This window comes from Ipomoea nil, unplaced genomic scaffold, assembly GCF_001879475.1.
Source record: "Ipomoea nil cultivar Tokyo-kokei standard unplaced genomic scaffold, Asagao_1.1 scaffold2144, whole genome shotgun sequence".
NCBI lineage: Eukaryota > Viridiplantae > Streptophyta > Magnoliopsida > Solanales > Convolvulaceae > Ipomoea > Ipomoea nil.
This window is the reverse complement of record NW_017618572.1, coordinates 1,706,436-1,721,358: the sequence shown is the minus strand read 5'-3', so window position 1 is coordinate 1,721,358 and position 14,923 is coordinate 1,706,436. Positions and strand designations below refer to the sequence as shown.

Genomic DNA, 14,923 nt, shown 5'->3' with positions numbered 1-14,923 from the left:
TACCTTGACCTTTCATCCAACAATTTCAGCGGTACTGTAGAGCTCAACATGTTCTCAAACCTCAAAAGAATTATAATGCTAGATCTATCTCACAACCGCCTATCAGTAGTCTCCAATCCCAAAACCAACTCGACAAGTTGGTCTGAAAACTTACTTTGGTTGGCGTTATCGTCATGCAATTTGACGAATTTGAATTTTTTAAGAGATTCAAAGTCCCTTTTTTATCTAGATCTTTCCAACAATAAAATACAAGAAAGAATTCCAGAATGGGCTTGGTCAAACTGGCAGGACACATTGTGGTATCTTTATCTATCCCACAACTACCTCACTAGTGTGGAAGGAATTCATCAACTTCATTCAATTGATACTATTGATCTCCAATTCAACTTGCTAGAAGGGTCACTTCCTATTCCATCATCTCCCTTCTTAGCATATTATTTTGCATCACAGAACAAACTCAGTGGTGAGATGCCTTTCACTGTATGCAATTTAAGCAATGTTCAAATTCTAGACTTGGCCAACAACAATTTAAGTCGTGCAATCCCGCAATGTCTTGGAAACTCTAGCAAGTTTTTGGAGGTACTGGACCTGCATAACAATGAATTCCGTGGTTCCATTCCTTCAACTTTTTCCACAGCAAATCAATTACATACTCTTAATTTGAGAGGAAATAAGTTGGAAGGAAGAATTCCACGATCTTTGGCCAGTTGTATTAATTTGGTAGTTCTTGATCTTGGAGAAAACAACTTGAGCTATATATTCCCCGAGTGGTTGTTAACACTCCCAAAATTACAGGTACTTAGTCTGAGATCTAACCACTTCCATGGCACCATAACTACTTCACCAACTAAACACCTGTCTTCTCAGCTAAAGATCATTGATCTCTCCCACAATGAGTTTACTGGGAATTTGCCGGTTTGGTTGTTCAAGAGCTTTACTGCTATGAAAGACACCGATGAAGATAGAAAGCCACCAAGTTATTTAGGGGATCAAAGCAACAGGTACTACAAAGACACTTTGGTGCTAACATGGAAGGGAAGCATGCTTAATTTTGTAAAAGTCTTAACTGTGTTAACCACCATTGATCTCTCAAGTAATAAATTTGAAGGGGAAATTCCTGGGGCCATAGGACAACTTCTTTCCCTCCGAGGTTTGAATTTATCGCACAACATGTTGTGTGGTAGTATCCCCCGTTCTTTTGGAAAACTATCCTCGTTGGAATCATTAGACCTTTCCTCAAATCAGCTTGTGGGGGAAATTCCAAAGGAGTTGGCACCTCTTACATTTCTTTGTGTTTTCAAACTCTCTCATAATCATCTTACAGGATGCATACCCAAGGGGAATCAATTCAACACATTTGATAAGGGTTCTTACGAAGGGAATGATGGCCTGCGTGGATATCCAATGACAAAAGACTGTGGGAATGGTGTCTCATCTCAACAACCTACTCTAGAAGTGCTCCATCAAGAAGACAATGTGAGCATTTTAGATGGTTGTACCTGGAAAGTTGTGTTGTTGGGCTATGGTTGTGGCGTTGTTTTTGGAATGGTAATGAGGAGTCTCATGCTTTTAACTCGAAAGCCTTATTGGATTACAAAATTTGTTGAAGAAGAAGGATGCAGAATTTTGAGGAAATTGAAGAACAGAAAGAGGTCAAAGACACCAAGGAATGGAAGAAGAAGAAGAAACTAGGTATGGTGTAATTAATAAATATTTTTGGTTAAGATCTTTCTTTTTTTTTTTTTACAACTGATTTTGAGTTACTGTTTTCAGGGCTTTAACTCTACTTTGATGCAAAGGACAGATTGCACTTCAAACTCAACACTAGTAGATAAGATAGTTTAAATAAATTTCACTTTCTCATATGTCCATGTAATGATCTATTAGATTATCCTTCACTTCAATTTGCAATAAATGTTCTCTCAATAGTAAAATGTTTTGAAAAATAGCTAATTGTTTAATGCACTTTGGTTTGCAATTAATAACATGTTCAATAAGTTGCTACTTATAACCATTATATTGTAGACTTGGGATTGAAAACTGAAGGACCGCATGTTCAATAGTTGATAATAATCACTGATTAAGGTTAATGATTACAACTTACAAGAATAGTTCAGTTAATGCATGAAATACATTGTAAACCTATAATTTGTATAAATAAACTGAACGTATATAATTTGTCAACTGCAAAATACATAATATATTAATTATAACAAGTACATAATTTGTTAACTAAAGATACATAAATACATGTACATAATCTAGACAAAAAACCACAATGTGCATGGTGAATCTTGATTCATGGTATAACAATTGATGAGTGCATAGTATGTGGCTGGGGGAAAGCGCAGATTAATGCACAAAAATAGCCGAAGAGCTGGTCGGAAAGCGCAAATGATTAAACAAACTGAAAATTAACACATGCTAATAATATTCCTCCCTCTACAAAATGTAAACACAAAGGGGAAAAAAAAAATTCTAAAGAAAAATATTAAGAAAATGATCATCCTTCATTCCTTCTAGTACAATAAACAACAAAAATATGCAAGAAAAAAGAACAAAACCAAGCTTTGCATGGGTCGTCTCGCCATCTTCAATTACTTCATTTCATTGAATGTATCTCGATCCGTAAGATTAGTACATAACAGAATTAAAAAGCTTCAGCTGCCATTTCTACATGCTTTATGTCATCCCACCATTCGTAGGAGACTCATCTGATGTGCAACGTCACCTTGTAGTTCATAGAAAGTAATCTGGTGTTCTTCGGGTTACGTCTGGCTCACCTCTCCTCGGAGCTGGCTCAAACTGCAATATAGTTTCAAACTCAATATTTCATTACACAATCTAATATCCTTTAGATAAAGCTAAGGATGGGGAAGAGAGACCTGAATAAAAGTGTGTCCTTTGTTGCCGTCATCAACTTCCAGTATGGATGCCATATTTCCACATCGGTAACAATAGTTAGGAGCACTGAATATGGTAACAACCTTCTGGTCCTGCAAAAGCAAATTAAAGTAAATGGATCTCATTCTTCATTCTCCCTAATGAAAATTACAAATAGAAATGGGCATGGAGAAATTTTCCATTTTTCTGAAGGAAAACAGAGAATTCGGAAAAACATAATTTTTTAAATGGAAAATTTAGGGTCCCAAAAAAATAATGGAAAATTGAAGTAAACGCAGCTTTGCTTATAGACAAATTATTACATGAGCCCAATTATATCCATCCATAACCAGCTGGTATGCTCTAGCAATAAGCTTCAAGCTGTTAGTATGGTTAAATTGCTCTGATATGTCCTGTTAAATGTTGGGTAATATGGTTGTAAAATCCCAAAATAATAATAATCCTACGGAAAGATTAATATTATATGGGAAAACAGAAACTAGGAAGGAAAAGGTTGAGTGTTTGGGGTAAAGGCTTTAGCACGAGTTCGAACACAAGGTTCTTTTCCTTAAAACCTTATTTGCTACCTCCCACAAGTGCTAGGAGCGTTGTAGCCTAGGTTTCCCAGGATAAAACGTGCTACGACTCTTTGTTTAAGCACCTAAACAAAGAGCCCGGCGAACAAAACAAAGCTGGAACACAGCTGGGGAAAGAAGAGAGTAGAAGCAGAAGTTTTGAAGCTGAAAACTATACTGGAATTCCTTCGTTTTTCTCACTGTGTGTGTAAAATGCTTCTGCCCAACCTCTTCTTTATATAGGGCTCGTTGGAAGGGATAGCATTCAACATGGCAGTAAATTGGGATTAAAACCAATTGTATAACACCTGTAACGGTCACCCACTAAGTAGGATTAAACTCAGAATTTAAAATTGGAATTAAAACAGTATTAATTCCGTAACAGATGAGTTTAATCTGTACAACAGGCTGAACTTTCGGGTTTCAGACCGTTGGGGTGCAGGTTCACACGAGAGCACACGGACCAAGTGACTATATCTTGTTTCCAAACCAATGTGGGACAAAGTCCTACATTTTCCCTTCATTTCCCAACTTAAATGGGTCTACTTTGAGAATCAATATCTCATTCACCCATTATCCGTTTTGAGCGTACAATATATCAATCTCTTCGTCTTACTACGAAGAATCCGAATCCACTTTGACCCGACCCAAATCGGAAGTGGACCCCACTGATAATTGTACCACAAGGTAGCCACTTATAATGCCATTTTATGTCATTTTTAAGCAAATTTTCCAACAATCCCCCACATGAATGAAAAATTGATTTTCGGGGTATTTTTTTTAAAATCGGAAACAACTGTGTTCAACGGTCGATCCCTGCATAGGATAGGTAGGGTCACACCCTTTGAACCTTCCCTCGTGAAGATACATTTACTCTACTGGCTGTACGGTAGAACGCGATGTCTTTGAACCGACTGCCGTTTGTGTAGACGATGACATATCTCACACAGGAATCTCCCAACAATGCTTTGTTCTCATGATTGTGCCCATTTTGGTCGTGGGTCACCATTCCTGGTTCTGTAAGAGTTTGTGAATAATTGTGCCCGTCAATTCTCCTTTGAAGCGACCCTCACTTCTCTTTCACATAGGTGATTCTTTCTCGAGTATCCCGCATACTCACATATGTCAACCGACATTCGAATCACTAAAGCATTTAACATGCTAACCTTGTGTGGGAGCCACTGTTTCTAACGAGGAGTGGTAGGGAATCCGAGACCCCCACAGTGACACGCTCCGTTCCATAATTTAGTTGTCCCATTGAACCTAGGTGCCAGCTAGGTTGGGTGTCCACTATAGAACTTATACCAAGGGCTTTAGACCCATTCCTCGTCTCAACTTCTCCACAGCTACTCTACATAACCCTTTGGTTAGCGGATCCGCTATATTGTCTTCTGACTTTACGTAGTCAATCGAGACAACACCAGTTGTGAGAAGTTGTCTAATGGTATTATGTCTACGACGCACATGTCTAGACTTACCATTATACATATGATTCTGTACTCGCCCAATTGCAGCTTGACTATCGCAATGCACACACATTGGAGGTACAGGTCTTTCCCAATTAGGAATATCCTCTAAAAAATGGCGTAGCCATTCAGCCTCTTCACAACATTTGTCCAAGGCTATCAGCTCAGATTCCATCGTGGATCTAGCTATCACGGTCTGTTTAGAGGATTTCCATGCAACGGCTGCACCGGCTAGTGTAAACACATAGCCACTAGTGGACTTGGAGTCCTTAATGTCAGATATCCAGCTAGCGTCGCTATACCCTTCAAGTACAGCAGGATATCTCCCATAGTGCAGTCCAAGGTCTCGAGTATACCTTAAGTATCTCAGAACCTTCACTATTGCCGTCCAGTGCATGGCACCGGGGTTACTTGTATATCTACTGAGTTTACTAACCGCAAATGCAATATCCGGTCTAGTACAGCTCATAAGATACATCAAACTACCAATAACCCGAGCATATTCTACTTGAGAAATACATTCTCCGTGGTTTTTGGTTAGATGAACGCTTCGATCTAGGGGCGTCCTAGTCCCTTGATGATTATCCTTGATAAATTTCCCAAGGATTTTATCAATATAGTGAGATTGGCTCAACACAAGACCATCAGGTCTTCTAATGATTCTAATCCCGAGGATTAAATCAGCCAAACCCATATCTTTCATGTCAAATCTCGCATTTAACATGGTTTTGGTAGACTTGATCATCCGATCGTTACTACCAACGATGAGTATATCATCTACGTATAAACAGAGAATGACATAGCCGTCTATCGTTTCCTTAACGTAGACACATTTGTCACTTTCGTTTATTTTAAATCCATTAGTTAACATCGCATGGTCAAACTTCTCGTGCCATTGTTTAGGCGCTTGTTTTAAACCATATAGCGATTTAACCAACTTACACACTTTCCTTTCTTGGCCCGGAACCACGAACCCTTCGGGTTGTTCCATGTAGATTTCCTCATCTAGTTCGCCATTTAGGAAAGCGGTTTTAACGTCCATTTGATGAACTTCTAAATTCCGCAACGCGGCTATAGCAAGTATCATTCTAATGGAATTTATTCTCGTCACGGGAGAATACGTGTCGAAGTAATCAAGGCCCTCGCGTTGCCTGTAACCCTTGATTACAAGCCTAGCCTTATACTTCTCGATGGAACCATCGGGTTTCATCTTCCTTTTAAAGACCCACTTGGATCCTAAGGGTTTACTACCCGGAGGAAGATCAACAAGTTCCCAAGTGTGATTCTGTAAAATAGAATCCACTTCACTTTTAATAGCCTCTTTCCACATTGGTCCTTCTGTAGAAGTCACGGCTTCTCCGTACGTTCGAGGCTCGTTTTCTATCAAACAAGATAGAAAATCGGGTTCATTTTCTAATAAACAAGTTAGAGTACTCGAATCGTACTCCAACAAGTAAGTTAGAAAATCAGGACCAAATGATTTTCCAACTCTCGCCCGCTTACTGCGTCTTGGCTCGAGCTCGGGTTCTCTCTCGGATTCCCCACTATCATTATCCATAGCTTCGTCAAACGTTCGTTTTGACGAACTCGGTCCCTCATTGGACCTACAAGGAAATACATTTTCAAAGAAAGATGCATTCCTTGATTCTATTATCGTGTTCTCGTGTACGTCCGGATTATGGGACTCGTGTACTAAGAACCGATAAGCACTACTATTATGTGCATAGCCAATAAAGATACAGTCCACTGTCTTAGGACCTATCTTTACTTTCTTAGGTGTTGGCACCAAAACTTTGGCAAGACACCCCCACACTTTCAAGTACTGGTAGGAAGGTTTCCTACCGTTCCACAGCTCATAAGGAGTCTTATCAAACTTCTTGTGGGGTACCTTATTTAAAAGGTAATTACTTGTCAAAATAGCCTCACCCCACGCGTCTTGAGGTAGGCCCGAACTTATAAGCATCGCATTCATCATATCTTTCAATGTACGATTCTTTCGTTCGGCAACACCGTTCGATTGAGGTGAGTAAGGTGCAGTACGCTCGTGTATTATACCTACACTCGCACAGAAGTCACCAATAGGTGCTTCGTACTCACCACCTCTATCGCTCCTAACTTTCTTAATCTTTTGATTAAGTTGGTTTTCAACTTCATTCTTATAAAGAATGAATTTTTCCAAGGCTTCGTCTTTGCTTTTAAGCAAATACACATAGCAATAACGTGTGCTATCGTCGATAAAGGTGATAAAATATTTATTACCACCTCTCGTTTGTATCGATCTAAAATCGCACAAATCACTATGGATTAATTCTAGTGGTTCAGTTTCCCTTTCAACCGATTTGAAAGGTACTTTCGTTAATTTTGCCTCAACACAAATTTCACACTTGTTATTTGTGTTAATATGAAAGTTAGGAATTAGGTTCATGTTAATTAATCTACGCATAGAATTATAATTAACGTGACCTAGTCTACCATGCCACAAATTGGAAGACTCAAGCAAGTAAACGGAAGTAACTTTGCTTTTATTCATAATAGGCATTACATTGAGCTTAAAGAGCCCATTGGTTACATAACCTTTGCCTACAAACATTCCTAACTTAGACAAAACAACCTTGTCTGACTCGAACACCATGCGAAAGCCATGCTTGTTCAACAGTGAGCCAGACACCAGATTCTTCCTCAGCTCTGGAACATACAGCACGTTGTTCAACGTCAGTTCCTTCCCGGAAGTCATCTTCAGAACCACCTTGCCCATGCCTTCCACAGCAGACTGAGCAGAGTTTCCCATCCAAACCTTCTCGCCCTCAACGGTCTCAAAGGTGTTGAACATCTCTCGGTTGCAACACAAATGCCTTGTTGCACCAGTGTCGATGAACCACTCTCGTGGGTTAGAGTCCACGAGGTTCACCTCGGTCACCATAGCCGAAAGGCTAATCTCGACCTCCTTCTGATTGCTTTCCTCAACCATGTTGGCTTCAGAACTCTTGTTCTTCTTCTTAGGAACTTTGCATTCAGAGGACTTGTGGCCAGTCTTGCCACAATTGAAGCATTTTCCATGAAATTTCTTCTTGGTAATGCCTCCTTTCGGACCTAGCTTCTGCTTGTCCTTCTTGTTCTTCTTGGAGCCTTTGGCATGCTCCACAACATTGGCCTTAGCGCCAACAGTGACAGTATTTCTGCCATCATTCGTCCTGTTCCCCTCCTCAATTCGGAGTCGCTGGATCAGGTCCTCCAGGTTCATTTCCTTTCGCTTATGCTTGAGGTAATTCTTGAAGTCCTTCCACCCTGGAGGCAGCAAGTGGATAACGGATCCCACTAGGAAGGCTTCACTCAACTTCATGCCTTCGTCACGGATTTCATCAAAGATTAGTTGTAAATCCTCAACCTGACTTAGCACGGTCTTGGAATCAACCATTTTGAAGTCAAGGAATCGGCCAACCACAAATTTCTTTGCGCCGGCATCCTCACTTCGGTATTTATGATCCAAGGCTTCCCACAATGCTTTTGCTGTGCCTATCTTGCGATATACATCGTATAAAGCATCACATAATCCGTTTAGGATGTAGTTTCGGCATAGGAAGTCCGAATCCTTCCAATAGCCAACTGCCATCACGGATTGGGCATCTTGTTCCCTTAATTCGGGAACCTTCTCGGTTAAGAATCTCGCCAAGCCGAGAGTTGCCAGGTAGAACAACATCTTTTGCTGCCACCTCTTGAAATTCGATCCAATACCGGTGAATTTCTCCGGTCTTTCGGCCGAACCACTCGGTACCGTAGGTACCCGAGTCATGGGAATATATCCCTCGGTGCTCCCACCATCTTGTGAACCAACGTTCACTGGTGTAGCCTGGGAATTAGCAACATTATTGCCATTCCCACCACTGTTGTTCTCAACAACATTCTCCTCCCCGAGAGCTGGCAAAACTGGATTCTCCATTTCTTCTAGGAAATTAGAGATAAACAACCAACGGGAAACGGATATAAGGTTTTAAGATTGTTGGGTAATATGGTTGTAAAATCCCAAAATAATAATAATCCTACGGAAAGATTAATATTATATGGGAAAACAGAAACTAGGAAGGAAAAGGTTGAGTGTTTGGGGTAAAGGCTTTAGCACGAGTTCGAACACAAGGTTCTTTTCCTTAAAACCTTATTTGCTACCTCCCACAAGTGCTAGGAGCGTTGTAGCCTAGGTTTCCCAGGATAAAACGTGCTACGACTCTTTGTTTAAGCACCTAAACAAAGAGCCCGGCGAACAAAACAAAGCTGGAACACAGCTGGGGAAAGAAGAGAGTAGAAGCAGAAGTTTTGAAGCTGAAAACTATACTGGAATTCCTTCATTTTTCTCACTGTGTGTGTAAAATGCTTCTGCCCAACCTCTTCTTTATATAGGGCTCGTTGGAAGGGATAGCATTCAACATGGCAGTAAATTGGGATTAAAACCAATTGTATAACACCTGTAACGGTCACCCACTAAGTAGGATTAAACTCAGAATTTAAAATTGGAATTAAAACAGTATTAATTCCGTAACAGATGAGTTTAATCTGTACAACAGGCTGAACTTTCGGGTTTCAGACCGTTGGGGTGCAGGTTCACACGAGAGCACACGGACCAGCAACACGAGAGTACATCTCTCGCGTGCACTGTGGTGCAACCCGAGAGTGCACTGCTCTCGTGGTCACAGATGCACGAGAGTTGTGCTCTCGGTGCACCACAACCTCTCGTGCTACACACGAGAGTAGGTGCTCTCGGTTCGGTTTTGACCGAACCAAGTGACTATATCAGATGGAAAATGATACCGAAGTTAGGCATAACTTAGCCCGTAAGGCCAGCCCATTTCCGGACGACATTCGTGCCCGCGCACGCGAGCTCGGGCTTGATTTCAAGCCTTTTGATGTCCTCTAGTTGGATTTTGATTTGCACCCCCCCCCCCCCCCCCCCCCGCGCGAGAGAGCCTCTATGCTATACAATTCTACAAGCTTGAAAAGAGCTCATGTATATAAGGGGGGCAAATCTTGTTTCCAAACCAATGTGGGACAAAGTCCTACATTTTCCCTTCATTTCCCAACTTAAATGGGTCTACTTTGAGAATCAATATCTCATTCACCCATTATCCGTTTTGAGCGTACAATATATCAATCTCTTCGTCTTACTACGAAGAATCCGAATCCACTTTGACCCGACCCAAATCGGAAGTGGACCCCACTGATAATTGTACCACAAGGTAGCCACTTATAATGCCATTTTATGTCATTTTTAAGCTAATTTTCCAACAATCCCCCACATGAATGAAAAATTGATTTTCGGGGTATTTTTTTTAAAATCGGAAACAACTGTGTTCAACGGTCGATCCCTGCATAGGATAGGTAGGGTCACACCCTTTGAACCTTCCCTCGTGAAGATACATTTACTCTACTGGCTGTACGGTAGAACGCGATGTCTTTGAACCGACTGCCGTTTGTGTAGACGATGACATATCTCACACAGGAATCTCCCAACAATGCTTTGTTCTCATGATTGTGCCCATTTTGGTCGTGGGTCACCATTCCTGGTTCTGTAAGAGTTTGTGAATAACACGATAATTTTTCAACATTAAATTCAAATAACACGATAAAATAGTTAATTAGTATGCAGGAGTGCTATCGAACTTCTAAAACTGATCAAAAAGTAAAATTAGTATATAGAAGCTAGCTCAAAATTAAATTACTTGGCCAAATGTATATCCTGCACCCCTAGGTGATATACCCCAACCGCAACGATCGTCAGGATCAGACCATAGAAGATCACACATTGGCCCTTCATGTGGAACTTCTTGTACACGATCAAAATTACGGATATTATCAAGAGTTTCAATAGATGGAGACAAACCACCATGGAGACAAAATATTTCAGACTCCACCTACAGATACAACAAATTTATAGGAAATGCAAAATCACAACCAGAAACTGACTGAAAAGAACATTTACATCAATGGACACAGTAAATTAAGTAGCAAAATTATATATATTCTCTAGCTACCAACATGAGCATGCAAAAACTTCAGTGTATATAGTGGTATTAAGAGGTATACGTACAAAGAGTAACAACTAGAGCATTGTATATTTAGAGACCTCCCTACATGTTGGTTGGAAAAGCAATATATTGTTAACCAACATTAAATTCACTGCATGATATGGAAAGACAGGACACATAAATTACAAATACTCCCTCTCACATTTCTATTGCAACTCTTAACTTCTTGGGGATCAACTCATCAACTTTGTCCAATAGCCAAGGCATTTTTCTTTAAATTTTAGATATTTTGATGGAGTTAGTACTACTTTTCTTGCAGTTCTGAATATCAAAACTTAAGTTAGAAGAAGAAGACACACACCCATACCCCAGCCAGTTTGGACAATAGCAATGGGACAGTGGAAGTGTCAAATACATCATGACTTGCACCGCCCTCTCTTTGTAGTTATTTTTTCACTCTTGAAATTGGCATAAAGTTTTAGAAACCCATTCTTTACAAATTATCATTTATCAGTAATGCACATGTGGGAACCTAAATTGTTAACCATTCAAAAAATGATAAAACATGACTATAGAAATATTGATATTCAACAGGCCACTACATTGGGACGTCCCAAGTTAGAAAGACACAGCTAATGGGAATTGGGAAACTAATTTTGGAAGCATGAAGCGCCAAACTAGTCGTGCATGTACATGACTGCATACCGTTCCAAACTAGAGGTTGTTTTATGCAACAAGCATCAGAAAGACTGATAATTGGAATTTCATGTCATTCCAACTAATGCCATGAGTCAAGTCAGTAACTGACACCCACATATGTGGGAGGCCCAAAATATTCCACATAGGTTTACAAGAGATTCAAGATAATGAGATGCTGTACTGACCAATGCTGTAAGTGGAAAATAGTCGAACAGATCTGTGAAAGTCTTCCAGACATTGGCATTACCATATCTGTAAAATGCAACTGCAGTGAATCAACACAGGTATGCAAATATAAGACCTTTAAAAGAAAAAATAATTAGAAGAGAAAAAACTGTGAAAAGAACTTATCCAGAAGACATGTACACTTATCAGAAATACCATTTAATGCACCTTGAAGCATAAAAGACCAAACTGCAAAGGTATTCCAGCTTAATTGCAGTTTCGAAACATAAATATGTGATAGTAATATTTTATCCGTCATATGCTTCTTGCCATTCTTAGGTGACTATGCATGCCATATTTAGAGACTGGATTTTATATCCAACCTAATAAATATAAAATCAATTTCTGTGCTACATGTTTGATCAAATACTGCTTATAGTTTCCTAAGTTATAGTTTTCATCATGAGATAAGGACCAGAACATAGACATTATCAAACATTAAGTCCCGATTATAATTAACTGGTATTACCTAATATCCAACAGATTACCACTCACTAGTAATTAAATAACATATCATAACAAATAGAAGTGAAAACGAGAACTGTTGATTACATATTGTTTCTTCTGTGAAAACTTAAAGAAAGACATCCACAACATAGTTAATCCAGAGCAATTATTGAATTTAACTCAAAGAAAGACATCCACACTTTTTAACGCCAATTTAAAGGGTAGCTATGAAATTGTTGTCCATTCAGAGAATGTTACATTCACATGTCCATCCCCATAACAAAATGCAACATCTATTAAAGACTATTAAACTCACTTCCTTAAGCATTCATCGTAAAATCCATAAACTTGAGTAATCTGCAAGAAAGTCAGGCCATTAGTTCAAGCAACTCAAAAGAGATCTAAATTATGTAATAGTAACAGGAAAACTAAGAGTATGGAAGAGTCAAAAGGGAAAATCCAACATTTTTTAAGAACACTAAATGATAAATGATTCAAGCTATCATTGAACTTCAATAAATGGAATTATTCTGAGTTGTTGGAAATTTATATAGTAATGGAGATTAAAGTTTATGTACTACCATGAAAAACTTAAAATAATATTTGGAGTTGTGCAGTTATAAATATTATTTTAGTTTGGTATAAAGTTAATTGGAGAATGAGTTTGTTGGAAGACTTTGTCTATTCCCCAACATTGGGGATTATTATGATAATAATAATTAGGGCTCAAGATGAGTGGAGGTCCAAACAAAATATATAGTGGATACAAAATTGGCTTGGTCCAAACATGAGCTATTCACCACATAGGAGGGAAGCTCAACCCATGCTTACTCATAACAGAAGTAAACTTTTTATACCACTGCCTCGGAGCTTGCTTCAAACCATACAAACTCTTCTTCAATCTGCAAACATAATCCTCTTTCCCTTTAACTTTGAAACCCTCAGGCTGCTCCATATATATCTCCTAATCTAAATCACCATGGAGAAAAGCTGTCTTCACATCCATCTGTTCAATTTCTAAATCCAAATAGGCTGCTAGACCCAACACAACTCTAATGGATGAAAATTTCACAACAGGAGAGAAAATTTCATCAAAATCAATACCTTTCTTCTGGCTAAAACCCTTCACCACCAGTCTAGCTTTGAACCGTGGAACTGAAGTGCCTTCTTCATGTTTCAATTTGTAGACCCACCTGTTCTTCAAAGCTTTCTTGCTCTTTGGTGCCCTCACCAACTCAAAGGTATCATTTGCATATAAGGAGTTCATCTCATCCTGCATAGCCTCAAGCCACTGTCTCTTTTGCTCACTCTCCATGGCTTCTTCATAGGACTAAGGTTCTCCCCCATCAGTTAAGAGTACATACTGATCGAAAGAGTAACGAGTCGATGGTCTCCGCTCCCTGTTAGACCTTCTAGGAGGATCAACGGGAACCTGCGAAGGAACTTCTTGTTCCTGGTGCACAACATCATCAACATGACCATCTACATCAACTGTATCATCCTGAAAGTCTGGTACAGGATCATCATTCTGACCATTCTCCTGAATCTCATCAACATCATGTGTATCTTTGTTGGAAACTGGCTCAAGGTCAACCAAACTTCCGTTGTCATGAGATTCTGGCTTCCTCACTTTATCAACATCCTCAATGGTTTGATTTTCAAAGAACACTACATCACGGCTTCTCACAAACTTCTTCTCAACTGGATCATACAACCTATAGCCAAATTCATCAAGACCATAACCGATGAAGATGCATTGTATGGTCTTCGAGTCCAACTTAGATCTCTCATCTCTTGGGACATGCATAAATGCCTTACAACCGAAGACTCTGAGGTGATCATAAAAAACTTCCTTTCCACCCCAAACCTTATCAGGAACTTCATTACTCAAAGCAATAACGGGAGATAAATTGATAATATGAATAGCTGTGGAAACTGCTTCAGCCCAAAAAGATCTAGGCAACTTCGCATCATCAAGCCTGCATCTAACTCTCTCCATAACTGTCCGGTTCATCCTCTCTGCTAAGCCATTTAACCGAGGAGTCTTAGGAGGAGTTTTCTGATGTCTAATACCGTGCATTCTGCAATATTCATCAAATGGGCCACGGTATTCACCGCCATTATTAGTACGGATGCACTTCAATTTCTTCCCTGTCTGTCTCTCAACAAGAGCATGAAACTCTTTAAACACATTGAACACATACTTTTGTGCTTCAAAGTGTAGACCCAAAGCTTCCTAGAATAATCATCAATAAAGGTCACAAAGTAAGACACACCTCCAAGTGACCTAACCTTCATTGGTCCACACACATCAGAATGTACCAACTCAAGTGGCTCTGACCTCTTCGAAGGAGGATTGCTCATGAAAGAAACTCTTTTCTGTTTCCCCGCCAAGCAATGAACACATCTGTCCAACCTAGCTTCTTTTACCCCTGAAAGCTTACTCTTCTAGGCAAGGCAATCAATCCCCTTCACACTCATGTGGCCAAGTCGTTTATGCCACAATTCTGATGCACATTCTTTTGCTGCCACATTCACTGAATCACCAGAAATAAAGCTTTGCAAAGAGTACAAGTTAGAAGACATGTTACCTCGTGCAATAACCAGTGAACCT

General features: G+C 39.6%; 2 protein-coding genes across 3 annotated transcripts; one reads left to right on the top strand and one right to left on the bottom strand.

The window, feature by feature from the left end:
- The first annotated feature begins 30 nt into the window (after nucleotides 1-30).
- Nucleotides 31-2,006, top strand: LOC109148749 (receptor-like protein 12). Of its 2 annotated transcripts, none has more exons than XM_019296475.1 (2): nucleotides 31-1,692; nucleotides 1,800-2,006. In XM_019296475.1, the coding sequence occupies exon 1, from the start codon at nucleotides 49-51 to the stop codon at nucleotides 1,690-1,692; it is 1,644 nt and encodes a 547-aa protein (XP_019152020.1). In that variant the 5' UTR covers nucleotides 31-48; the 3' UTR covers nucleotides 1,800-2,006. The 2 variants fall into 2 exon arrangements, with proteins under 2 accessions (XP_019152020.1, XP_019152019.1); XM_019296474.1 differs by having other exon boundaries at nucleotides 1,774-2,006.
- A 691-nt stretch (nucleotides 2,007-2,697) lies between these two features.
- Nucleotides 2,698-13,624, bottom strand: LOC109148605 (serine/threonine-protein phosphatase PP2A-4 catalytic subunit-like). The gene is made up of 8 exons (XM_019296339.1): nucleotides 13,414-13,624; nucleotides 12,774-12,787; nucleotides 12,626-12,666; nucleotides 11,823-11,889; nucleotides 10,633-10,824; nucleotides 3,207-3,296; nucleotides 2,886-2,996; nucleotides 2,698-2,805 (listed from the first exon to the last, which is right to left on the bottom strand). The coding sequence occupies exons 1-8, from the start codon at nucleotides 13,622-13,624 to the stop codon at nucleotides 2,740-2,742; spliced, it is 792 nt and encodes a 263-aa protein (XP_019151884.1). The 3' UTR covers nucleotides 2,698-2,739.
- Between the last annotated feature and the right edge of the window lie 1,299 nt (nucleotides 13,625-14,923).

Bases quoted from the DNA above. Each gene is read 5' to 3' on its own strand.
- LOC109148749 (XM_019296475.1), top strand. From the start codon at position 49: ATGTTCTCAAACCTCAAAAGAATTATAATGCTAGATCTATCTCACAAC.
- LOC109148605 (XM_019296339.1), bottom strand. From the start codon at position 13,624: ATGGAGAGTGAGCAAAAGAGACAGTGGCTTGAGGCTATGCAGGATGAG. The intron at 11,890-12,625 runs GTGAGTTTAATA...TGCATTTTACAG, and splicing joins TACGATGAATGCTTAAGGAA to ATATGGTAATGCCAATGTCT. The intron at 10,825-11,822 runs GTCAGTACAGCA...TTGTATCTGTAG, and splicing joins ATTTTCCACTTACAGCATTG to GTGGAGTCTGAAATATTTTG.